This window comes from Miniopterus natalensis, chromosome 4, assembly GCF_054644295.1.
Source record: "Miniopterus natalensis isolate mMinNat1 chromosome 4, mMinNat1.hap1, whole genome shotgun sequence".
Taxonomy (NCBI): Eukaryota; Metazoa; Chordata; class Mammalia; order Chiroptera; family Miniopteridae; genus Miniopterus; species Miniopterus natalensis.
In genome coordinates, this window is record NC_142084.1 from 84,521,749 (window position 1) to 84,547,419 (window position 25,671).

The 25,671-nt window shown below is 46.3% G+C and overlaps 1 protein-coding gene across 1 annotated transcript in view; it reads right to left on the minus strand.

The window, feature by feature from the left end:
• Positions 1-389: 389 nt before the first annotated feature.
• Positions 390-25,671, minus strand: part of TIMD4 (T cell immunoglobulin and mucin domain containing 4) — a 31,087-nt gene continuing 5,805 nt past the window's right edge. The window contains exons 3-8 of the mRNA XM_087816089.1: positions 23,478-23,738; positions 22,439-22,505; positions 4,406-4,487; positions 2,660-2,753; positions 1,418-1,457; positions 390-474 (exon numbers count right to left, since the gene is read on the minus strand). Of these exons, the coding sequence (XP_087672215.1) occupies positions 390-474; positions 1,418-1,457; positions 2,660-2,753; positions 4,406-4,487; positions 22,439-22,505; positions 23,478-23,738 (629 nt within the window). The remainder of the gene's footprint in view (positions 475-1,417; positions 1,458-2,659; positions 2,754-4,405; positions 4,488-22,438; positions 22,506-23,477; positions 23,739-25,671) is intronic.

Below are 25,671 nucleotides of genomic sequence, written 5' to 3' on the forward strand. Positions count from 1 at the left end.
TCCTTCCGGTACCTGGGGCACTACGTTTCCCATGTTCTGTGTGAGCACCATGAGTTCAGCTAGGGCTGACAGGCAGATGCTATCTGGAGACAGACTTTGTTTTCCATATTTCTAAGCCTCAGAACTGCCCTGAGACTGAATGGACTCCCCTAGGTGTGGTAGTGAGCGCATCATCACTGAAAGGGTTCAAGCATAGTGTGCAAGGTCACTTAGCAGAGAAGGTATGGTCTCTGAAGTACCTTTCTCTTGCGAAACTAAAGCAAGGCTGGCTCAGTGACACCAGTGGAACTGATGGGGCTTCAAACAAACAAACAAACAAACAATCTAAGACTTATTTTGACAATTCACACGTCCTGCCCCTGTCCTCCATTCTAAGCAAAAGTGGCAAGTCATAGTGTGAAAAGACCTTCTTCATCTTCTCTTCCGTGCTGTATGTCATCGAGGACGTTTTTACTTTCTCCAGGGTTGTGTAGCCTACAAAGAGAAAAGAGGCTGATCATGGGAACCTCCGAGACCAGGAATAAATGGATGCAGCCGATTCACAGCACAACTAACCAAGGCTGTAAGAGTTAAAAGGGCCCAGCCCAACTCTCATTTCACAGATGGGAAAACTGAGGCTGCAGGGGATAAAGGGATTTTGTCAACCTAGTCTAATGGGGGATTTAGAAGTTTCTATATTAGAAAATATAAAATCACAACCTAAAAATGTTTTTTGTTTTTTTTTTAATCTCCAACTATGATCTTGGAATGTCACCTTACTGAGCCTCAGTTTCCTCACTTGTTAGTGTTTATTTGTTAACAAATATTGTGGTATTGATGTAATTTTTAAGTGAAGTTAAGATCTTCATCACAGTTTACACCAAATCTTTTTATTTCTTTCCCAAAAAGTTACAGAACTGGACAGATATCCAAAATCCTTTTCCAGAGACTCTTCAAACTATTAAAAACAACAACAAAACAAAAACACACACAAAAAAACTGCTCCCATGGTCTAATTGTGCAGAGGAAGCCATATCCCAGGAATGATATTCTATGTTTTTTCATTGTCCATATTGCCAACTCTCCTCTCCATAAACTCCAGTTTAACAATGTCCTTTAAAGTAAGTTCCCCAGAGTCAAACAAAGAACTTCTAGCATAGAGTAGAGTGACGTGTCACCTTCTTTCTTTTGGGTGTCATACTTCTATTAATGCAACCTGCCTTTGCAGTTGCACTTTGGACAAACGTTAACAGTGTTAACCAAGGCGGAGGTAAATGTGAGCTAAGTCCCCACCTCTTTTTCACCTCTAATGTCACATCTCTCCAACCCTGTATTTAATCAGAACACAAGCACAAGTCATTAAACCACTGAGTAGTATCTAATCATTTGTAACACCTTGTACTATCATTACAACGATCAGTCATGCAAGATGAATTACCTTGTGTGTTTCTGGAAGCAATTGGTTTTCATGACTTTCCCTGGAAAGACAAGGCCACAGTATAAGCATAGGGCTGTGCTAGGACATTTGAAATGCTGGCGGAGCCCACTACCACCTTAGGAAAAGCAGACGTAGTCTAAAGGTGAGGACCTAGGGACTGGCTTCGGCAGGGAAAGCCATTCCTTTTCCTGGATCAAATGACTGCTTCTTTAGGGCCCCGGGCAGGGCCCATCAAAGACAAAGTTGTTCCAACGTTGTGGGCAATGGTGTTAAGCTGCCTCAAACCTGAGTCATTTGCCCGGCCGCAATTCTAGTGCTCATTTGGGTTTTAAAACACTTCCTCAGGAGCCTTACATGCCTTTGGAAATTTCCTTTTGCAGCGTTCACTAGGGGCAGGTTTCAAAATGTGCAAGTCTCCCTGTTGTTGCTCAAACAGGCTGAGATGATTACTACTCTTATCTCCTCACTCGCTACCTTGAAACAGTTTCCGTTAATAATTTCAGAACAATCCTCCCCACCCCCCATTTACAGCAGGACACGATGCCACATGCCTATACTTTGCATGAAAACTATAAACCCTATTTCATGACTCCTTTTTGCGGCGTTTTAAAAGTTCTTTCGGAAGTGAGGGGCGGGGTGCAAGGTCATGGACCAGATGGAGAATTTCATGACAACTATGGACCCTCCCCCTTGAAAAATGCAGGTAAGAACGTACAAGCGCTTTTGTACGGGATTTCAAGGGACTCACTCGTCCCCTAAGTTCCATCTGTGCACCCCAGGTTAAGAGCTTGCGTTAAGGAGACAAATAAAAAGAGCAGGGATCATTCATGGCTTCCTCCCTGGGGCAATCCTAGCCAGAGACAGATACGGGGCCAGGGTTTCCTCCACCCAAGACAGTGATGATAACAGCACTTTCCACTGAGCGCAGTGCTGCGGATGGAGTGAGTCAGGCCAGTGAAGAGTCTAGCATCAGGACTGACACCGAGTAAGTGTCCTATAAATGAAGGTGCTCTTGTTGGTGGTTTTTTATTTTCCAAAAATAGGACTCTATCAGGAGGATGAGACTTGAAGCTTTCAGCATCTTAGGGAGAATGGGTTTACCTGTCACCTCCTTGACCAGGAGGGAGACAGTGGTAGAAACGGGACTTCGGGGAATGGAGGAAAGGAGCGAGGAGTGGCGCTGACCTACTCCCAGGTCCCCCTGGAGACTCCACCGCTCTAAAGGGCTTCACCCATCCTTACCTCGAAGGAACAGCCCTACGATCAATGCACACAGCACAAATCCCAGGGAGGAAGCAATGATCTTCGCCAGGAAGGCGCTGTCCATCCTGATCGCCTGGTGGGACACAGGGAGGACGATCGGACCACTTGTTTCCGCACGTCGCCCTCGCAGGAGTTTCCCTCCCAACCACACCCCTCACCGGCCAGAGCTTCACCGCATCTCACCACCTTTTGCCCCGTGTGTCTCAAGATCAAAATAAAGCCAACCTTACAGATCATAAAAATGCCTTTAAATTTCCGAAACCCCGAAACATTGACCCACACTCCCAAATTCTCCTAAGTCTTAGACACCAGGCACACGGGCTGTGGGGCTCAGGCGTCTGAAGGTAAAAAATGAAGGGTGCCGGGAGCCGAGTTCACTACCAGATCCCTAGGCCCCCGCCTGAGTCCTCTGAGCTCTCCCCCGCCCCGGGCAGCCCTTCCGTGGCTGACTCAGACTTCTAGGGGCAACAAGATCAAAAAGCAAATGGAACTCAGTTTCACATTTCCTACAGCTGTGGTTCTCAAAGTGGAGCCAGGGGACCCTTGAGATTAAAACGATTTTCGTGAGACATTATTTGCCACTTTGACTGTCATTGTCTCCTGAGAGGTGCAGTGGAGTTTCGCAGAGGTTACAGGGCGTGTGAGGTGATGATCTCACCTCCCTGATGATGGCCTATGGAGGCAGGCGTGAGAATCTCTCTCTGCGGTTGAGCCAGACACTGAGACTGGTGAGTGTAAAACACTGCCACTTTCCTCACTAATACTTTCTCCTTTGGAAAAATGCAGTTATTTTTCATGAAATGTATGTTACTTGTGTTAACGTAGAATGGATTTGTTATTTTTATTTTTCAATGAATACACGTTGTTTTTCGTTTCTCAGTGTTCGTTTTTATGAGTGTGAAAGGGCCCTGGCACCACTGAGAAGCGCCGCTGGGCAGGCGGCATCCAGCTCCCCTGGGGGCTGCGCCACATGCCCGCCAGGCCGTGCTCCGCCTGCGGCCCCGTCCTCCACCGCAGCGGCAAGGACGGGACAGCAGCCTCTCTGAGGAGAGAGAGGGGACAGGAAAGGGGGGGAGGGGGGACTTCATTTGTCCTTTAATTTATTTATTTTAACCCTCACCTGAGGATATTTTTTCCATTGATTTTTAGAGAGAGTGGAAAGGAAGGAGGGAGGGGGAGAGAGAGGAACACTGATGTGAGAGAGACACATCAACTGGCTGCCTCCTGCACGGGCCCTGACCGGGGCCGGGAATCAAACCCGAGACCCTTCTGTGCGCAGGGAGATGCTCTAACCACTGAGCCACACTGGCCAGGGCCACTTTTCCTTTCAGATGTCTGTACTGCCTGAAGTTTTTTAACTAGTGAGGCTTGAGTCGCTCCTGTAATAATAATAAACATAAAGAACATAGGAACACGTGTGGCAGGTGACAACTCTGCAGGGTGTCAGTCACCCTGGGCCATGCAGAAGGAACACACAGCGATTTTCCATATTTTTGTACTATTTTTCTTTTTGCTTTTCAGAGCATCTGCACATATAGAAGTAATAATATTGATGTTATTTCCTTCAAGAGTACAAGTCTACAAATTCCTTAGCTATTTCAGAATCGTTGCCATGCATTTTGCAGCTTAGATGTATATGCTCTCCCTAGTCCATTTCTGCAGGCCTCGAGCGTAGATTTTAAAAATCTAAGTCATACACTTCAAATACTTCACGAAAATGTTTACCTGTCCTGGTTCAGCTTCATCCACAAAATCTGTCATCTCAGTGGCTGGGAAGGGAACAGGAGAGAAAATGTTTGTATTTCTTCTGAGAGAATGAAATATCACATTTTGAAATAAGCTTTCCAAAGCTCAGATAGAATTTCAGTTGATGTGTTTAATCTTTGAATATCATCTTTTCTGGTGCAATTTACTTATGAGCATTTGTTTTGATACGGTTTTATCTAAGGCTCATCTGCTATCCAACATTACCCAAGAGGAACATCCCCATTTTATAGACAGGCAGAGTGAGACATTAGGCCAGCGGGCAATTGGGTCCATCTGGAGGCCCCAGCAATGCATTCAGGATTTTTATCCAACAATAAAATGTGTCACTCTATCAGTTAACAAACAGCTACAGATATTTATGATAGGCCAAGCACTTATGGTAGCTATACCATTGACCTTGTCAGTGGAATTTACAACTTAGTGCAGAAGACCCAATTTAAACAAATAATGTGTCTAGTCGAAAAACAGTTACAATCGTGCAAAATTCTGGGAATAAATAGTATATCATAGGGCCACTCCATGAGCGTGGCTGACCTGTCTGAAGGGCCGAGGAAAGTGTCCTTGAGGATGTGAATTTTAAGCTGAGAGGTGGAGTCATTTGTATATAACGGATCTTTGAGTCCGACAAGGAAGAACCTGCTGAGGATGTGCCAAGTGCTGAGCACTGTTCCGGGCACTATTCCTGAGTTGAATATGGTGTGGCCTCGCCCTCACAACACTTACAGCACCTCGGAGGAGGGAGACCAGAGGGCTAGTTGCCCTAACAGTCCAAAGGTAAGAATGATGGGGAATGGACAGGGGCTGGGGAGGGTGGGCAGAGGGGGAGGCGCACCAGCCAGCATCGTGGTTCAGTGCGAGTTATTAGAATTAAGTTCCATGAGGAGGGGTCCCCCTCTGCCTCCTCAACCCAGGAACCCCAACACTCCCTGACACATACTTGGAGCTCAAGAAATGGTTCAGCTGGAGATACTGGTTTGAGAGTTATCAATATCCAGGGAGCCATTCACATCCTCACAGTGTGTAAGAAATCCAAGGGCTGCATGTCCAGACGGGGATGAATGGGGGTCCTGGGGAACCCGAGGAAACAAAGGAGGAGATGGAAGAAATGGGTAGAAAGTGAGCAGAGGCCAGGGCAGGAGAAGATGTCCAGGAAAGATGCAAAAGCATAGCGCTATCCAACCTTCTGATAGAAACCGAACGCCATGCCACACGGAGCCAAGGCCTGAGTGGAATAAACGCCCAGGCGACTAATCACTGCAACTGCGCACTATTTCCCCAGCGTCCTCGCACGCGAGGCAAGAGGAGAAGTGCAGTTGGTTTCCTAAGGCTCGCTGTTTGCTACCAGAGAAGTGACTTGTCGAAACCCTAGGAGTAGAGAGCTCCGAGGGTCCGAGGGGCGAAGTCGAGTGTTTTATATCCTACAGCTCAGTTCTTGTTTTACTCTCTGCTATTATCCCCTAGAGCTGGAAACCGCAGGTAAGAATTCAAAACTCCTACCCCTTTTCTTTCAAAATCCTGTTGTACTACCATCATTTGTGATGGATAAGCCTGAAACTGAAACCATCAAAGAGAAAAGCCGGCCTGGGCCAGTTTTGTCTGAGCTAATCTGTATTTTAAATTGGAGATGTCTAATGGGGGAGACATCCTGCAAACACAAAAGCTGCCGAATGATGCCAAACAACACTTTTTCTTCTTTTTTTTTTTTCCTTCAAAAAAAAATGCCCAAAGCCTCAGTGGGAAGCACTACAAGGTCCACAGGGTAGGACACAAAACAGCAACAAGAAACACAAATCAGGGATTTTTTTTTCCTTGTGAAGTGTAGTGATGCGAAGGGCTAGGGGATGTGGGTAAGACGAGTCGAGACTATTGGTTTTTGTGTTGTTATCTGCAAGAAAAACAATTCCGCGACAGGGGACTTATAGCGGTTTGAATATTGTTTCCCCAAAAATCACGTCCACTAGAACCTGATTGTGACCATATTTAGAAACAGGGTCATTGCAGATGTAACTAGGTAAGGATCTTGAGGTGAAATCATCCTAGATTTAGGATAGGCCCTGGACGCAATGGCTGGTGTCCTTACAAGAAGAGAAGACATCACAGAGAGAGACACAGAGAAGGCCACATGAAGATGAAGGCAGAGACTGGATTGATGTTGCCATAAACCAAGGGGTTCCTGGGGCACCGGAAGCTGGGAGAGGCAGGGAAAGATATTCCTCTTGAGCTTTCAGAGAGAGCAAGGCCCTGCTGACCCCTTGATTTCGGGCTTCTAGCCTCCAGAACTATGAGAGAACAGATTCCTGTCCTTTTCAGCCACCTGGTTCAATTTGTTCCAGCACAGTTGTACCAAGTACAAAGCACGGTATTCAACATGCATGCAAGAGGAAATGTTCAGTACAATAAGTCATTGTCCTGGGTCTAGAAAAAGGGATGGGCCCACACAGTGGTCTCCAAAGAGGGCTTGGTGTTGACCATGAGGGTGCAAGGCCAGCCACTGGGTACGGCGGAAATGAGAGTGTCCATTTGATATCTATTTAAATTTTACCCTTTAAACATTCATCTGGGAGGGGTATATTTCAAAATGTATATATGAATATGGAAGTGTGTGTAAACAAATTATCAATAAATGTTTCTACTTGTTAATAAGAATTCATTATTAATCTGGTCTAGAAGGAAAAAGCGCCATTTGTCTCTCCAACAGTTGGGAGACCATGATAGGCAGAATGACACCCAAGTGTCCACGACCTGATCTTCAGAATTTGTGAATATGTTTTCTTATGTGGCAAAAGAGACTTTGCAATGTGATTAAGCCAAGGATCTTGAGAGGGAAAGGTTTGTCTTGGATTAGCTACTGAGCCCAATGGGTCACAAAGATCCTTCTAAGGGGTAGGCAAAAATGTCCAAGTCAGGGTATGTGATGATGGAAGACGAGGCCAGAGGGAGAGAGATCTGAAGGTGCCACGTTGCCGGCTTTGAAGAGGGAGGAAGGGGCCTCAAGCCAAGGAATGCACGTGGCCTCTAGGAGCTGGAGAAGGCAAGGAAACAGACTCTGCCCTAGAGAACAGGGAAGGAATTCAACCCTGCCAATGCCTTGATTTTAGGACTTCTGACCTCCAGAACTGTAAGATAATAAATCTGTGTTGTTTTAAGCCACTTTGTTTCTGGTAATTTGTTCCAGCAACAACAGGAAACTAATACAGACACTCTGGTCATTAAGATCTTCCAAGAGAACAGGGGTTCTGGGGATGGGCACAAGGGATGAAAGGAAGATTGACTTCTCATTTTAAAATTTTTGTACACTTTGTACCTTTGCCATGTATGTGTATTGTCTGTCTTAAAATAAATAACAACAACAAAAGAATCTTACAAGTAGCCACACTTTTTCCCAAGTCATGTACTCACCAATACTTCTGATTAATATTAGGTTTTCCAACCGAGTAAGAATACATTTACATAAAAAATACCCACCCCCCCCCAAAAAAATGACCCATTGGCATCTAGAGTTCTCACCGTAAATTAGACAATTAGCTTGCTGGTTTAATTTTAGGCTCCTGGGTTCTTGGTATTGTTAACTGATGGTCATTGGTACCAATTTATTGCCAAGAGGAGTCCCCAGTTTGGGGCGTGGTGAAGAAGGAAACTTTATTCAGTGCAAACAGCTCAACAGCGATGTAGCCATGGCTGTGAGGCTGCCCCAAGGGCCTGTGGCCCCGGGGCCAGGTCCCTCTCCAGCTAGGCAGCTCTGCCCGGCTCTGTTCTGCTCCCAGAGGGTCTGCTCGGGCGATCTCGCTGATATTTCAGCTCTGGCTGGGGAAACGGTCTTCAGTGGAAAGTGCGCTTTCTGAGCCAAAGGACAGCTGGCTTGTAGTGACAGGAGTCCTCATGCAAATGAGGACTCTGGGTCGTCACAGTTTGGTTGGTCCAAAGGCACTGCTCTGTGTGGTCAGAATAGCCCCGCTCTGATTGGCCTGAGCTGCGCGGGGGTGGGGGACTCTCAGCCCCATTGGCTGAAATGGGACCCCAGCAGCTCCTGTATACGGACCACCTTCGATGGTAGAAGCACAGCAGGCAGCTTCGTGCAGAGGCCTCTCCGGGAAGTGCGGTTTGTGTGAAAGGACCTTATGCAGAAATCGCTACTAAGCTCTGCTTCTGTATTTGAGCCCAGTTAACCACCAGGAGCTCTATTTAGCAGGTGCCTTTGCCCCTGCTCAGGGTTCACAGTATGCACGCAACTCAGGCAAACTGAAATTTCTGTAAAACTTTTGACCCCAGACCTTGGAACGTTATGAGGCTACCACTCAGCTCTCCTTATACTTTACCATTACTAAGTATTTCTTTTTAAAAAAAAAAAAAAATCTGTTTTTATTGATTTTAGAGAGAGAGGAAAGGGGAGAGAGAAACATCAAGGTGAGAGAGAAACATTGATCGGTTGCCTCCCACATGCACCCCGGCAGGGGACTGAGCCTGTAAACCAGGCATTGACCGGGAATTGAACCGGTGACCTTTTGGTGCATGAGACAATGCTCAACCAACTGAGTCACACCAGCCAGGGCACTAAGTATTTATCTTTACCAAAGTTTCCTGGCTGTGTGACCTGGGGCATCTGAGTTTGTTCATCTGAAAATGCTCCTATTTCACCAACTGATATACTATGTCCTTTTATTTTATTTTATTCTAATTTATTTTTTTATTTTTAAATATATCTTTACTGATTTCAGAGAGAGGAAGGGAGAGGGGGAGAGAGAGATAGAAACATCAATGATGAGAGAGTCATTGATCGGCTGCCTCCTGCACACCCCCGACTGGTGATCGAGCCTGAAACCCGAGCATGTGCCCTGACCGGGAATTGAACTGCGATCTCCTGGATCCTAGGTCAATGCTCAACCGCTGAGCCTCACCTGGCTGGGCCTATGTCCATTTTAACCTTTATATTTCTGGATGACTTTGTACAGAGAATTTTGCATAATTTCTAAATTTTTTCAAATGTAAAAATTTTAACTGTAAAATATTGTATGTATCACGTGTTAATCGCCGGAAACTCTCTAAGATGCCTGAGTCAGCAGCTAACCCTTGGGGTATGTGTCATTTCTCTGAAGCAGTACCACAGTGACCTTCTAAGTGAAACTTTGAGGGCAGGTATCAGAAACCGATCAACCCACAGCCAAAGACCGTTTGGGTGGTGTTATTAGCAAACAACCTCCCTAGTCCAAGAGTACTGACCTGCAAAGATGTACAGAATATATATCTACCAACATCCATCTCTATATAGATATAGATATGTTGTTTGTTTGTTTAAAATAATGAATACATATAAAAATGAGTGAAATCCAGCTAGAGGTTGTAGACTAGTTAGTTGTGTTGTACCAAGTCAATTTCTTGGTTTTGACAATGTACTGTAGTAATGTGAGATGTTACCATTGGGAGAAGCCAGAGGAATGTATGACCTTTCTGTACCATTTTTGCAAGTTTGTGTGAGTCTAAAATTATTTCAAAATAAAAAGTTTAAAAAAAAAATAATTTAAACCAGCCATTTCGTATGGTTCCATCTAATATATGCATGATACATAGCAGCTTTACAGTAAAAATGTGTTGAACAAAATTGTTGAGTGAATTTTAAAGCAAGTTTAAAACAATATAGAGAGTAATTTGTAAAAATTTTGGAAATTTTATAAAAAATAATCATATATGTTGCTATGTTAGTAGGACAAAATGATCTGAGTGAATGTAGCTCAAACTGTTACAGTAATTAATCTTTTTATCTTGGTCATTTGGGGTAGGATAGGGGTGGAATGGGAGGGTAGGTAATGTTTGGAATACAAGGAACTTTCACTTTATAGGGCTTAAATTTTTTTTTACAAGAGCATGTATTTATTTTATAACATGAAAAATAAAGTTTAAATGTTAAAACTGTAGCATAAAAACACCACCTTTACCTTCAAAGGACAATCTAGTAGGTAGGCAATGATCGGTGAATAGTTCAGAGGAGCCCTATTGGAACAGACTCACTTCTGCCCTTTCTAAGGAATGTTCTATATCTGGGTGGTATAGCTGAAGGGTTGGCACACTAAGGCCAGAGGGCCAAGTCCAGCCCGCTGCCTGTTTTTGTTCAGCCTGAGAGCTAAGAATCATTTTTAAATACTTTAAATGGTTGTGGGGAAATCCAAAGAATGGTGACTCATAACACATGGAAATTGCAGGCAATTCAAATTTCAGTGTCCGTCAATAAAGTTTAATTGAAGCACAGTGACACCAATTTGTCTGTGTGTGCGCCTGGCTGCTTTTGCACTGAAAAGGAAGAGTTGAGGAGTTGCAGCAGAGACACTATGGCTTGCGAGGCCTAAAATATGTATTATGTGGCCACTTACAGAAAAAGTTTGCCGACTCCTGGCAGAGTCAGTCTACTGTTGCAAAAACCACACTCGTGGAGTTAGAGAATTAAATGTGTTACATCTGAGCACAATTTTACTCTGAAAACTTTCAGACTTTCAGACCCGAGGGTGGTGAGAGACTTGCTCTTCAAGACGGTTATGCCTAAGGCTGAAGACGAGAACCCACTTTCTCACTCAAATAAAACTATGCGCTATGCACAGTTCTGGAAAGACATTGCAGTTTTAGAAATTCTTTAAGAATCCATTTTAAACATCACCCCCGTTCCCATCCCATTAGCTGAAATTTAATTCAAAATTACTAGAAACTCCCTCTCGTAATCAATTTGAGCGCTACTGCATGCCCGGCATAGGGATGAGGACTTCATGTAAAATATCTCATTTGGTGCTTACAAAACCCATTTACAGATGTGTAAACTGAGGCTGAAAGTGTTTACCTGGTTTGCCCGAGGCAACACAAACCATAAAAGAAACCCAACTCTGAATGACAAAAAAATCATGATTGTAACCACTCTGAGAGAAGAGAAAAAGAGGCTATTAAAATCCTATTTGGAAACACAATCTCTATAACCAGTGGGCTCCCTGACAGAAACCAATTGGAAATAAAAGCTCTCCCTTTCCTCAGTGGACACATTTTAAAACTCGTAATACACATGTGGACTCATCATTGAATTCATAGACGCTGAGACTCATCTGCCTCTACTTTTAAAACAAATTTAATTCTAAAGTAAGTCCATTCAATGATGCCATCTTAACACAATCCTAGAGTTTGGAAAGTGACAACTTCAAGCCTTCGGAGATCAGTTTCTTTTCTTTCCTAGGTAGCATTGGCTTATGCTGCCCCCTTGTGGATCATTGGTGCTATGGTCTTAAAAATCCAGAGGATAGCAAAGGGATCCAAAATCACAATCTGAATTAAGTTTAGAGTCGGGAGGAATTTGAAATTACTTTCTCTGATTCCTTTCTTTAATCAGTAGAAAAACATATATAGAGAGAGAATTTCACTCATGCCAGTTCCACAGGAGTGAGTTACAAAGAGAGTGGCTAGAACCCATATTTTCTGACCTTGCCTAGCAGCATTAAGGTAGATCCGGAATTATAAAATGCCTTTTGAAAGTAGACACACACATTTACTGAATTCATATACTTCCATTAAATTCTGGGGACCCCCCCCACACACACACACACGTTTTTAACATATAGCATGGTCAAGAAGAGCACCCTACACTAATTGAAACAATAGAGCATTACAGGCCTGAGTCAGATGTTCCTTAGCTCCAAGGACAACACTGGGTGGGGTCCGTTTGTAAATTTTGAAAGGGAACAGAGAGCAAATTGTGTTGGCACCAATGTGGTTCATAAAGAGGAAGGAATGACAAGATGTCTTCACAGTTCACGTAGATGTGGTAACAGAGGAAAGCCAGAGACTCAAGGACACCATTATTAGAGCCACCCCAGTTCTGAACTAAGCCTCCACCTTCCACTGCCCCCGCCCGGGGTGCCTCACACCCTGTGACAGCCCAGAGTCACCGCCCCAGGCTATTGCACTTACATGTTGATATCTGAGGACCTTGGTGAAGCACAGACAAGACCTCACCCCTAATCCTTCCCCACTGGGCTCCTGTCTGAAGAGCAATGTCCAGCTTTACCCTGCCCACACCGGCCGATCAATAAGTATTGATTGAGGGAAGCATCAAGGTGCACATTTTACCTTCAGAATTATTGATAATGACAACAACGATAATAAATGGATACCCTAGTCCAGCCAGCGTGGCTCAGTGGTTGAGCGTCGACCTATGAACCAGGACTCCGGTCACTGTTCGATTCCCGGTCAGGGCATATGCCGGGCTGCAGCTCCATCTCTAGCAGGGGCCGTGCAGGAGGCCGCCCATCAGTGACTCTCTCATCATTGATGTTTCTCTCTCTCTCCCTCTCCCTCCCTCTCTCTGAAATCAATAACATATTTTTTAAAATTTAAAAATAAATGGATACTCTACACCAAGCACTGTTTACATGCCCAGCACAGTGCAAAGTGCTTCCCGCGTTTGATCTCAGAAAACGCTTTGCACTCGGCACCATCACTGTCCATCCGACAGTAGAAACCCTGCAGCGGAGAGACGGCAGGCCACCTGCTCCAGCCACATAGCTGGGGGGGAGTGAGCCAACCTCAGAGCCAGGATTATCTACCTGGGAGCCCAGGCCCTGCCCTCTGAGCTCTGTGGCCTTTGGAAAACGTGGCAGGAGCTCAGATACACCTGCTCGGGAAAGACCGGCGCTGGAGAGGGCACGGCCGCGCTGCTTCTCAGCACAGCGGGAACACTGCCATTTGGGGTGCACCCCTAGCCACCTCCCTAACCCCCCCCCCACTGCCTAGGGGGGCGCCATTTAGGAAACGAGATTTTAATAATTATCATTGTGGATGATGACAGTGATGAGCACATGAGCAGCTGAAAGGACACGAGGCTCTGACATTTATTATCACGTTTGAACTTCAGAATGAATCTGCGAGGCAAGGAGACTCATAATCAAGTCAACTTGGGCAGCAGGATGGAAAGAAGAAGAAACTGAGGCCCAGAGAGGTCCCGTATCTTGTCCACCGCTGCCTAACTGGTGATGACAGTAAATGGTGGTGCAATGACATCTGAGTGGGAATTCCACATGTGTTCCCCTCAGCCGGGCCGCTGAGCGTCACGGGTCCCACCACTAGGCACTTGCCAAAGGGCGTTGGCACCTTTATTCACCGACTTTTTCACAGTGGGGAGAACAGGCACCTCGTCACAGCGCTCGCTGAGGTTTACCCTTTGCTCGCTGAGGTTTACCCTTTTGTCCCACCCCTGTGAAACCAGAGATCTCTGCAGTCCCACCCCTGGAAGCCAGAGATATCTGCAGTCCCACCCCTGGAAGCCAGAGATATCTGCAGTCCCACCCCTGGAAGCCAGAGATGTCTGCAGTCCCACCCCTGGAAGCCAGAGATCTCTGCAGTCCCACCCCTGTGAAACCAGAGATCTCTGCAGTCCCACCCCTGTGAAACCAGAGATCTCTGCAGTCCCACCCCTGTGAAACCAGAGATCTCTGCAGTCCCACCCCTGTGAAACCAGAGGTGTCTGCAATTCCACCCCTGGAAGCCAGAGATCTCTGCAGTCCCACCCCTGGAAGCCAGAGATGCCTGCGGGCCTGGCTGGGCGGGGAGGGACAGTCCGGCGTGGGAGCGAGTCCCCAGCTCACTTGGTTAACATTAGTGAGGACCCATCTTAGGGCGGCTCTGTTCTGCTCGGCCCTCGGCACCTTCACACCCTGTTTGCCTCCCCACAGACGTGGCGCCTCCTTGATCTTACCCGTTTGGCCTTTCCGAAGGCGAGCCCCTGTATGCGAGGAGCACACGGGGTCAGTCCCAACTTTAGCAGTGAAAGAAAACGCCACCAGGTCGGTAGAACGTGATGCTGTTGCGAGGAGAATGGTGAGAACCCACCTTTTGTCTCTCCTGTCCCCTGACTGCCAGCCTGTCAGCTGACCCGAGCCCGTGGAAAGCGCCGGGCACGAGAGAGAAAGCAAATCGGCTGATGCCTCACCAACGACGTTGCCTTTGAAGTCAGCTGCACGCAGTCTCCTTCCTCCTGACCGCGCCGTTTGTGGGTGACAGTGAGCTTTGCTTCACTCCCCTGCCCTCCTCTGCACCTTCCGCTGGACTTGTGCGGGGAAGGGCGATTCCTCCTACAACTCCCTACGCCCTCCTTCAACCAAGGACCCAGAAAACGGTCAGGGCTGCCAGGGCCCGATGGTGTCTTTAATAAGACAGTGCAGTGTAGGGGAAAGAGCTGTGATCTGGGAGCCAGAAGAGGGTCCTACCTAGGGCCCAGTCCCCCCTGCTCTTCAAACCTATTTAGTGCCTCGGTGCCTCAGTTTCCTTCTGAGTAGCATAAGGAGAGTGTATGGCACCAGCAATTCCTAAATGCCTTCTTGGCGCCAGGGATGGGCTGGCTTCAAAAGAATCTCCCGAGGAAGCTGGTTAAACGTATGGTTTCTTGGGCTCCCTCCCTGCCTGGTTCTAATTCTGCAAGCCTTGGGGAAGCAGGGCACTCTCTGTTTTCACCAAGCTCCCTGTGGTTCCGGCCCACGAACAGGTCTGGCGTCCACCGACCGGATAACCCCTCTCAGGTCCAGGCAGTGCCGCACGGTGAGACTGTGCACTCAAAGCACTGAGCCCAGCCCTGGCTTGTGGGAAGCGCTCGACCAGTGTCATTTATTATCAGTGACTCCCAAAACTATATCTACAGCCCTGAACTGTCTCTTATGAGATAATATGCATGAAAGTATTGGCACAGGGGCAAGTCCCTATTTAGCACTTATAAGGAGAAATCATCATAGTAATTACTATTTGATCTGAGGTAGGTGCCAGCCATCAAAGACACCCACCCTCCCCAGCCATCCCTGAGGGAGTCCAACCCCCCACATTTCCAACTGCCTGCTAGACATCCCAGGGTCACTTCAAATTCAATCAAGATCTCCCAAACAAATGTCACTCTTCCTCCTGGGGTTCCTTCAGCAGTTGACCCATCGCATCGATCTGGTCTCCCAAGGACAGAGACTTAGTCGTCCTTCATTCTCAGTTCAGTCACCAAGTCCTTTCGAGCCTAACTCCTAAATGGCTTCGACTCTGTCCCCTCTCTGTTGTTACTGCTGCCATCATTCTAGTCTAGACACTCATCTCCAGCCTGAATTACTGCAGGAGCCCCCTGGGCAGCCTCTCTGCCTCCAGGCTTCCTCCCCTCTGATACATCTTCCACACTCTTGCAGAGCAACTCTTCCCTCTTCCTACAGCAGAACTGAAAATGTCATGCCTTACTCAAAAACAAAACAAAACATGAATGGTCCTTTATGACCCTGGAATGAAACCTAAATTCTTCAGCCCATCTGTCGGGACTAGCCCTGGCTGGGTAGCTCAGCTGGTTGGAGCATTGACCCCATACACCAAGGTTGCAAGTTGGATCCCTGGTCAGGGCATATACAAGAATCAACCAATGAATGCGTAAGTAAGTGGAGCAACAAATCGGTGTTTCTCTCTATCCCTCTAACCTCCTTCTCTTTCTAAAATCATTAAATAAAAAATTAAAAACAAAAACAAAAACCGACACCACTCCCAGCTTCCTGTCTTTATGAGATTCGACTCGCCTATTCAACAATCTCCAAAGATTTCCTGCTCTTATCAAGTCCCCGTGTCTCTGTTCATGCCGTCTTCCCCCCGTCACCCTTCCTTCCTCAATGAGATGTCCTCACCCTTGGAGAACCAACTCAGAGGCCACTGAGTGAGATCGTCCTGGCCCTCCTTTCTAAGGAGGACTCTGTGTTCCCCTCCTTGGAGCCCCAGAGCGCCTTTTCATACTTCTGTCCAAATCAAAGCACGCTGGATGATTAGTTGCTATGTACAAGCCTGTCTATACCACCGAAGAGTGACCTGTTCAAGAACAGAGGTCATGACTTACTCACGTCTGTATGTCCTGTGCCATGTACAGAGAAATGACTAGATAAGCCACGTTCAATGAATGCCAGCTTTGAAAGGCCTCCTCCAAATATCCACCTTATGCAAACCAAATGCCAAGATAAAGATAGCAAATCCCATTTCCAACCACCTATTCCTCTGAGAATCCTTCATTTCGTGGAAAGGCCTGCTTGCTCTGGACCGTGATACAAAGGCTGGTTTTGTAAAACAAGAAGACACAGCATTGGAGCAAATGTTCCTAAAAGCACCCGTTCCCCACTCCTTCACAGTCCCAACCTTGGGACCCAGAAAAAAGCTACTGTAAAAATCTCGAGGAAAGAAAAAAGTCACTATTAGCAGAGCAATGTTCTTTTTTTTTCCAATTTTACTGGATTGACAGTGCAGTCCTCTTGCACATTTGGGTACATTAAATTTGAATCTGTTCTACAGCTTTGACTTCATGCTGGTGATGGGTATAATGATCCATCTGGGGGGCTGAGAACCAGTGAATCCTAATGCTTTAGGATCAAATATGAAAATGGGCCCTGGGGGAGGCTCTGTTGAAAGACAGTGGCTGCCAGTCCTGGAACAAAGGCCAGCTGTACCTGAGATCAGAACCAGCCTCTGGTCTCAGCTCCCTTCCTAACTCACCGCAAGGCCTCTCTCAACTTGCTGGCCTTTTCTGGGCCTCAGTTGCCCAGTTGTCCATAGACAACAACCCTTTAGTCCCCAAGAGTTCACAGTTTAAAACCCACAGAAGCTAGCAGCGACTACCTACTCTCCCTCTGTCTAGCTGTGTGATCTTAGAAAAGTCAGCCCACCTCTCTGTGCTCCATTCTAGGCAGCACTAGAGAGGGGAAGATTTGTCCCCCTGGGTGGGGGGTCCTTCCGATGATGTCTGCAGACCAAACACCTTAGAAGTGGAAGAGGGCACCAAAGCTGAAGATATGTCCTTGGAGGTGTCTGCACGGCAAGCTGGACCACAGCTCTTTTTCAGCCATAGCTTGATTTCTAAGCGTAAATTTCTAAGTTTGAGCAATGTGAGAAAGACAAGTGAGAGGCAGCAGGTGATTAAGGACATCCATCCACAGGAATAAAACCAATAATTGAGAGCTCTGTAGAGCCATCTAAAAAGGAGTCAGCGAAAAACTTTCAGAATCACATATTTACTCCAATAGTGGGGCAGAGAAGTGTCCACATTCAACATTTGTAACTTCCCCAAGTTTGTAATTTTGTCGCTTAGGAGTTGTTTCGCTGGTGGGATCAGCAGTTTAAAAACAAAACAAAACAAAACATAAGACTTTGTCCTTATAAAGAACAGTGAGTCAGCTGGGAGATTTTGGAAGTGGCCTCTTGTTACCCTGCTGGACAGGCCCAAAATCGAGGGGGTGTGAGTAGGAACAGAGATGCATGGAAGAGAGGAAATGGGAATCCATTACGGTGACTAACATTTACTAGCCAGTAATTATGCATTAGGCATTTTTTTCTCACGCATTTCCTCACCTAATAGCCCTGTGAAATAAGCACTACTATTATTTCAATTTCATATTTTCAGGCCTTTCCCACTCCCCAATAGCGGACTAGAAAGAAAGGGTTTGGGGTGTGACTGAGGCAGTGAAAGTGAGCCTGAGACATAATCAACAGAGGACTTAATCCCAGGCCACCTGGTTGTATTTAGGAAGTGACATAGTCACTCGGCTCTACCCACCTGGCCTCAGAGTCCCTACCCCATCGAGACTGAGTCTTTAGGGGGCAATTTGGAACCATTTCACAAATTCCTGCTGCCAAGCAAAAATGAGTTGATCCTCAGGCTAGAAGGAATGATTTCAACTCCTAGATACCTGGAGGAATAAGAGTCTGTATTCCCCTAACAGACTCCCCTTAGCTGCAGGAAGAACCTGGGAGGGCTTTTACTGTTGGTGCTATTATTATCTGTGTCAAGAGCTGTGTGACCTTGGAAAAATCACCCCACATCTCTGAACTCCATTCTAGGCGGCCATAGAGTCAAGGTGAGAAACTGCCTTCTGGGTAATGCTAATTTTAGGGGATAGGCATTTTGACAAGATCCTCTTTAAGAGTTTAAACCCTCAATCCATGAAGGAAGCCTCACCATCCAAAAATCATGTGAAGAAATGAAGAGGGAATTGGGGATATTTAGCCTGAGAAAGAAAACCCCACAGAGACATGCAGGCCCTGTGAAATGGGTTAAAAGCTCTTTCAGGTAAACGAAGAAGTAATCTTTTTCTACAAAAGCCTCCACGGGGACATCAGGGGAAGCAGAACAGCACGGTGCTAGAGTGGAATCAGGGTGGCGCAGACGTGGGCTGAATCCAGGCCTGTCATTCCCCGGGCACGTTATATAACCTTCATGAGCTCTTGAGTGGATGTGATAGTGGAATCTATACTGTGGGCTTTGGGGAAAATCACATGTGGTTATGCATGCAAGTGGATAGTGTTAAAACAATGAAAGGCATGCATGGGTGTAAGCTTGTCTAAAAACTCTCTGACCCTGTTGTTGTTTTAATGTGTAAAATGCAGGTGATATCTGAACCTGACTGGAGGTCATTGTGAGATTTTAGTAAGAAAATGCATGTTAAAAACCTAACACATTGCTAAGCACCTAACACAGTGCTAAGTCCTTAGTAGATGGTAATTCTTATTATAAGTGTTTTGTTACCAAAACCAGGGGGAAGAGAGAATGGTAAATGGAAGAGCATAACCTTTTAATTGAGACTGGAAAACAATCAGGAATGTGACAGAAGGTAAAACCTCAGGTGAACTTTTGTTCCCAATTCAGTGTAAAGTAGTCCGAGATTTAAATGGAATAAATGATAACATTTTGACAACTCCTTGCCCACCCTTCATCACTTTCTGCCTGCTACCTTCTCTTCTGATAGAAAACAGCCCCACCCTAGCCCTGTCCCACGGACAGAGGAGGTTTGAATCCCTGAGACCTAGTTTCCCTCAAGTCATGAACATCGAGCCCAGGTTTTCTGTCTTCCCCCCGCCTGAGGCAGCGCATGCCAAGCTTTTCCACATGAGATCGCTTGCATTTCACCCTGATTTATAGCCTTCCTTCAAAACCCGTGCCCCTTCCACTCACTCTTGTCTGTCCCCCCAGTCCTATCTGCTGAACCTCTGTGAGTGATGTGACATTGCCTCCTTCAGCGACTTACAGGATGGCCGCTTTCTGGTTAATAAACATACAGAAAGACACCAAAACTCTCTGTTAATCGGGTCAACAAGATGACATTCTCTCCTCAGGAGGCTGAAAACATTGAACAAATGGCCCTATCAAGTGCAGGAAGGGTATGGGAAAGCACAGAGTCCGTGGGCAGGGAAACAAATTGGCACAGCCTTTCCAGAGGACAATTTTGTAATCGCTGTTAAACCTGAAAGTGCGCATCTCTTCTGGCCTGGCGCTCCTCCGTGGTCACCGCCCTGGCCAGAGAAGCACCTGCCTAAGCGCTCGGGCCACTCACTGCAGACGCTGCTCAAGGATGAATCACTGGAGCAAGCAGGATGCCTGCACGGGGCGGCGGGTACTGCAGGGATCCAGAGGGGGAAATACTGTACAGCAATTTTTAAAGATATGTCTTGCCCGGCCGGGCCTGGCTCAGCGGTTGAGCGTCGACCTAGGATCCAGGCGATCAGGGTTCGATTCCCGGTCAGGGCACATGCCCGGTTGCGGGCTTGATCAATGACTCTCTCATCATTGATGTTTCTATCTCTCTCTCTCTCCCTTCCTCTCTCTGAAATCAATAAAGACATCTTTATTGACTTCAGAGAGAGGAAGGGAGAGAGAGACAGAGAGAGAGAGAGAGAGAGAGAGAGAGAGAGAGAGAGAGAGACATCAGTGATGAGAGAGTCATTGACCGGCTGCCTCCTGCACGCCTCCTGCTGGGGACAGAGCCCACAACCCGGGCATGTGCCCTGACTGGTAATCGAACTACTATCTCCTGGATCCTAGGTGGATGCTCAACCGCTGAGCCTCGCCGGCCGGGCTACACAGCAATTTAACATAATGATGCAGATCTACGTGGACTGAGGGGAAAAGCTGTCTCATATATATAATGTGAGGTGCAGGAAATAAAATGCAGAAAGCCGCACGCAGTGTGATAGCCTTTAAAAATAACCACACACAAATCGAATTGTGTGTTTCCCTACACACCCTTAAGGGAACAGAAAAAGATCTGGAATGATCGTCTTCAAGTAATAGCAGCGATGACCTCAGAGGAGGGGCTGGAATTAAAGAGGGGGAGTCAAAGAAAACTTTATCTCTACCTTATTTTTTATGTATCCCCCACAAAACAAAAGGCATTGGTATAATATTTATGTAAGATAAAGTAAGTTAGCAGTATTTTGAGCAATGACAGGGTGGGCCTCCTCTGAGCGCTCCTGGCTCCCAGAGGCGGCTGAGGAAGGGGTTCGGAAATGAGGTGGAAGGGGGAAGGAGCCCGCTCTGGAGCTTCTAGCGTGTTTCGCTTTCACCCCAGCGTGCGCGAGGGTGTAGGATGTGACCCCGGTGAAACCAAAATAGCTCCATCCCAAGACGAGCAGGCGGACGGCAGCCTGTTCCCACGGCCAGAGATGGAACCCTCAGAGCACAGCCCCCCCCGGCTGAGAAAAACCACTGAGCCCCTCCTTTCCCACATCCATGTCTGGGAGTCGGCTGGAGGGCCCACGGCTTTCAAAGAGAAAACGAATTTAGGCAAGGGCTTATCCTTCTATTTTGGGTGTTCCTCTGTCCTCTGAACTGACTTCTGTCATTGAAAAAATGAAGAGCTGAGGTTTACTGCGCGTTTGGTACATGCCACGCACGGTACGAAGTGGTCTACATGCATTTCTCATTTAACCCTCAGAAAAAAGAAAGGTGTTATTGTTATTATTCCCATTTTACCAATGAAGAAGCCAAGGCCCAGAGAGATTAAATAAATTTCCCAAAGTCACACAGCAGGTAAGAGGCAGGCCTTGAACCCAGGCGGGTGACCGCGGAGCGCGCACAGGAGCCACTCTACCTCCTGCCCCCTCCTCCTTCCCTCGCTCCCTCTTCCCCCCTCCCTTTAGCTCTTCTTCACAGGGGTGAGTGAGTCACAAATGCTGCCTGGACGTCGGTTTGTCCCAGGCGGACTGCATGGCACACAGGGTCCAAAGTCATCTCTACCCATCTGACACTCCATTCACTGTTTCCTTTCTCTCGGTCGAAGGCTAAGGAAAGAAAAGCGAGCTGTGCCCACGTACCTTTGGGTGTGAGTAGGGTAGTGTTTCCAGAAGTCACCTCAGAGAGAAAGAGCGTTTCGGACTCTGGAAGAGAGAAAAAGTTTGCTAAAGGGTCGCAAAGAAAATAAGTGTTTGTGCTGAGTGGTGAGATTTAGGGCTATTTTTTTATTGTTGTCTTTGTGCTTTTCTATATATTTCTGATTTTCTTCAAGGATTGCAAGTAATTTTTGGATTCTAGGAGAAAAAAAATACAAATGTGTCTTAAGATGATTATTTTAAAGGCCAATGGGATAAAAAATACATATAAAATGGATTGGTTTAGTGTTCATGGACTTTAGGTGACTATTCAGAGTATAATAAAATTAGCCAATTGAATATTGTAAAGCTATTTAAATGATCTAGGCCTTATTGGGGCAGCAAAAATACCTAAGAAAACCTTCAAGCTATCTCATGATTGCTTTCTAATAATCTTATCCTCAGAATCAGAGGTTGAAGTGTGGCAGGGGCTCAGATAAGCCCCTGTTAGTAACTCAGTGAGAGGTCCAAGGTGCTGGATCGAGAAGGATTCAGGAGAAACAAAAACAAAGAAGAAAAAAGATTGTGGGTAGAACCAGTTCACCATCAAAAAATATTTTAAGGCATCTGGAGGCCTTTCCTCAACCATTCTCTAATGCCCAGGCAGAGACGTAACCCCTGGCAGATGGAACTGGGGCCTAACCTGAGGTGAGATTTTCTGGTTCTTTAATAAACATCTCCAAGATTCCTGGGAGGTCAACAGGAGGACATCGGTTTGTCCCAGGCGGACTGCATGGCACACAGGGTCCAAAAGTCATCTCTACCCATCTGACACTCCATTCACTGTTTCCTTTCTCTCGATCGAAGGCTAAGGAAAGAAAAGCGAGCTGTGCCCACGTACCTTTGGGTGTGAGTAGGGTAGTGTTTCCAGAAGTCACCTCAGAGAGAAGGCGCGTTTCTGACTCTGGAAGAGAGAAAAAGTTTGCTAAAAGGCAGCAAAGAAAATAAGTGTTTGTGCTGAGTGGTGAGATTTAGGGCTATTTTTTATTGTTGTCTTTGTGCCAAAAAAGCTAACTTTTCAAAAACATAGAACAAAAGAGTAGGGCAAAAAAGAGAAACAGTTTAGTGAAAATACACACACACACACACACACACACACACACATATATACACTGTTATGGACTGAATTGTGTCCCACCCCTCAAATTTATATGTTGAAGCCCTAACCCCCAGTAGTTCAGAATGTTTGGAGATAGAGCCTTTAAAGAGGTGATTAAGGTAAAATGAGGTCATTAGGATGGGCCATAATCCAACATGACCGGTATCCTTATAAAAGGAGGAGATTAGGACGCAGACACACACAGGAAAATGGCCATGTTAAGACATAGTGAGAAAAATGCCCATCTATAAGCCCAGGAGAAAGGCCTCAGAAGAAATCAACCCTGCTGACACCTTGAGCTCAGACTTCTAGCCTCCAGAATGATAAAAAAATAAACTTCTGCCCTGGCTGCTCTGGCTCAGTTGGTGGAGCATCAGCTCATGCACCAAGAGGTCCCTGGTTTGATTCCCGGTCAGGGCACATGCCTGCGTGGGTTCAATCCCCAGTGGGAGGCATGCAGGAGACAGCTGATCGAAGTTTCTCTCTCTCTCCCCCTTTCCCTTCCTCTCTCTCTAAAATCAATTAAAACATATTTTAAAAATTAACTTTTGTTGTTTAAGCCACCTGGTTTGTGGCATTTGTTATGATAGTCCTGGAAAACTAACACATTAACACATACTCCCCCCCACCCCCATGTGCACGCGCGCACACACACACACACACACACACACACGAGTAAGTCTCTGGGCTGCTCATTCAGCAGAAGAACCCCGTTCCAAGGGACCCAATGTGCATCTGACCAGCAGAAGGGAAAGCGTGGCCAACTGTATCACCTACCTGCAGTGAGGGTGGACCCTTCCGTGGAAGGCTCAGTGGTCGGAAGCACTGTGGTTGTCTCAGGAAGGGCGCCTGGTGTTGTCAGAGGGCATGTGGTTGCCACTGTGGCGAGGGCAGTGGTTGTTCTTGCCTGAAGTGTTCTGGTTGTGAGGTCAGGTGTAGTCACGGCTGTTGTTGGAAGCGCAGCTGTGGTGGTTGTCATAGCAGTGGTGGTGGTGGTGGTGGTGGTGGTGGTGGTGGTGGTGGTGGTGGTGGTTGGGGCTGTAATCAACAGAAGATGTATATGGTAATAAGCAGAGATGGAGGAAAAGGGAAACAGTACAGATATATCTGGAATCTTTTCATTTCTCTCCGTTTCTGCTGCCTTCACCTGGTCCACTGTCCTGGACCATGGTAATGCCCTTGGAATTTGGGTTTCTTGCTGCTAGCCTTGACCTTTCCAATCTGTTCTTCAACCTTGGTTTGAGTACCCTTTTAAGCTGACAAATCTAATTGTGTCAGGCCCCTGCTTACAACTTTTTACGGAGTCTCCTTGCCCTTAAGATCAAAAGCCAAGCCCCCAAACTTAGCCGCAAGGCTCCACCTGATCTGGCCCTGTCTTTCTTTCTTTCCAGTCTCATGTCACCACTTTACTCTCCACTTTCCCCAGCCCACTGGCCTTTCTTCAGTTCTTTGAACATATCAGCGGCCTTCCAGCTGGAAAAACTTTGTACCTGCTGCTTCCTCGTGTCTTTCTTCATGAGACTGGCTCCTTTGTAACCCTCATATCTACATGGACACTTCTGCAAGGAGAGTATCCATATTTTGTAATAACTTTTTCTTTGTACTCTCAGACTTTACCTGCACAGCACTCATTGCATTTCATAACCACACATTTATTAGATGATCACTGTTTAATGTCTGCTTCTCCCACTAGTTGGTAAGCCCCATGAGGGAAAATCTGGTATTTACTTTGTTCTCCGGTACACATCTAATACCTACCATGGTGTCATGCACACAGTAGGTGGCCCAAAAACATCAATGAGAAAATGAACAACTGCATCAAAAGTGACCCCAGATATAAAATTTCAGTCACACAAGATGAATTAACTCTGGAGATCTACATAACATTGTGCCTACAGTTAACAGTAACATATTGTACATTTGAGGATGTAGTCTCTGTCAGATATTAAAAATTGGTTCGTGCCAGCACCACTCACCTCCTAAATGTTTGAATCTAGGTTCATTAGCCACAGCTATTCTACAGATACCACCCTATAAAATGTGCCAAACTTCCATGAACTCTAATGGACCAGAAAGACACCCTTAGCTTCAAGTGAACCTAGAAATGATGCCACAGACTATGGAGGGCAACAGGTATTTTATAAAATAATAGTTGGTTATACCAGGTTTGAAAAGAGCAGACATGGGTAAGCGTCGTTTAATTCAATAAATCAGAATAGAAATAACTTCTGTCTCACAAAGTTGTTTTGAGGGGGAAATATGCTAATGTGTACAAAAATTCTCTAATTAGAAGCATCCACATCAGTTCTCAAATTTTCAAGTGCATTAGGATAAACTAACAAACAAAATAGAAACAGACTCATAGATACAGAGAACAGACTGACAGCGGTCAGAGGGGAAGGGCCTTGAGAGGCTGGGTGAAAAGGGTGAAGGGGTTAAGCAAAGAAAAAAAGCACCTCATGGACACAGCCAGCCATATGGTGATCACCAGCGGGAAAGGGGGCTGGGGGGAGGTAGGAGAGGGTAAAGGGGGATAAATGGTGATGGAAGGAGACTGACTTGGGGTGGTGAACACACAATACAGTGTACAGATGATGTGTTACGGAATTGTACAGCTGAAACCTATATAGTTTTATTAACCAATATCACCCCAATAAATTCAACATTAAAAAAATAATAAAAATGAAATACAGTGCATGGGAGCCACCCGGGGAGCCTGTTAGGCCCTGCCTTCCGCCATGCCCATCCAGTTAGGGATGGAGCCCAAGATCCCTCCACCTCTGATGAAAGCTGAACACAAGGCTCATTTCACGAGGCCCCGTCGCAGACAAACAGGAAAGCGGCTGCCGTTGGCATCACTCAGCCACAGGCTGCCCTCCAGGCCGCTCACAGCTTTAGGAGCCCCACCGTATTCCAAGTTTCGCCAAAAGCCACAGAAAGGAACAGACGGGAAAAACAGCTGCAAACAGCC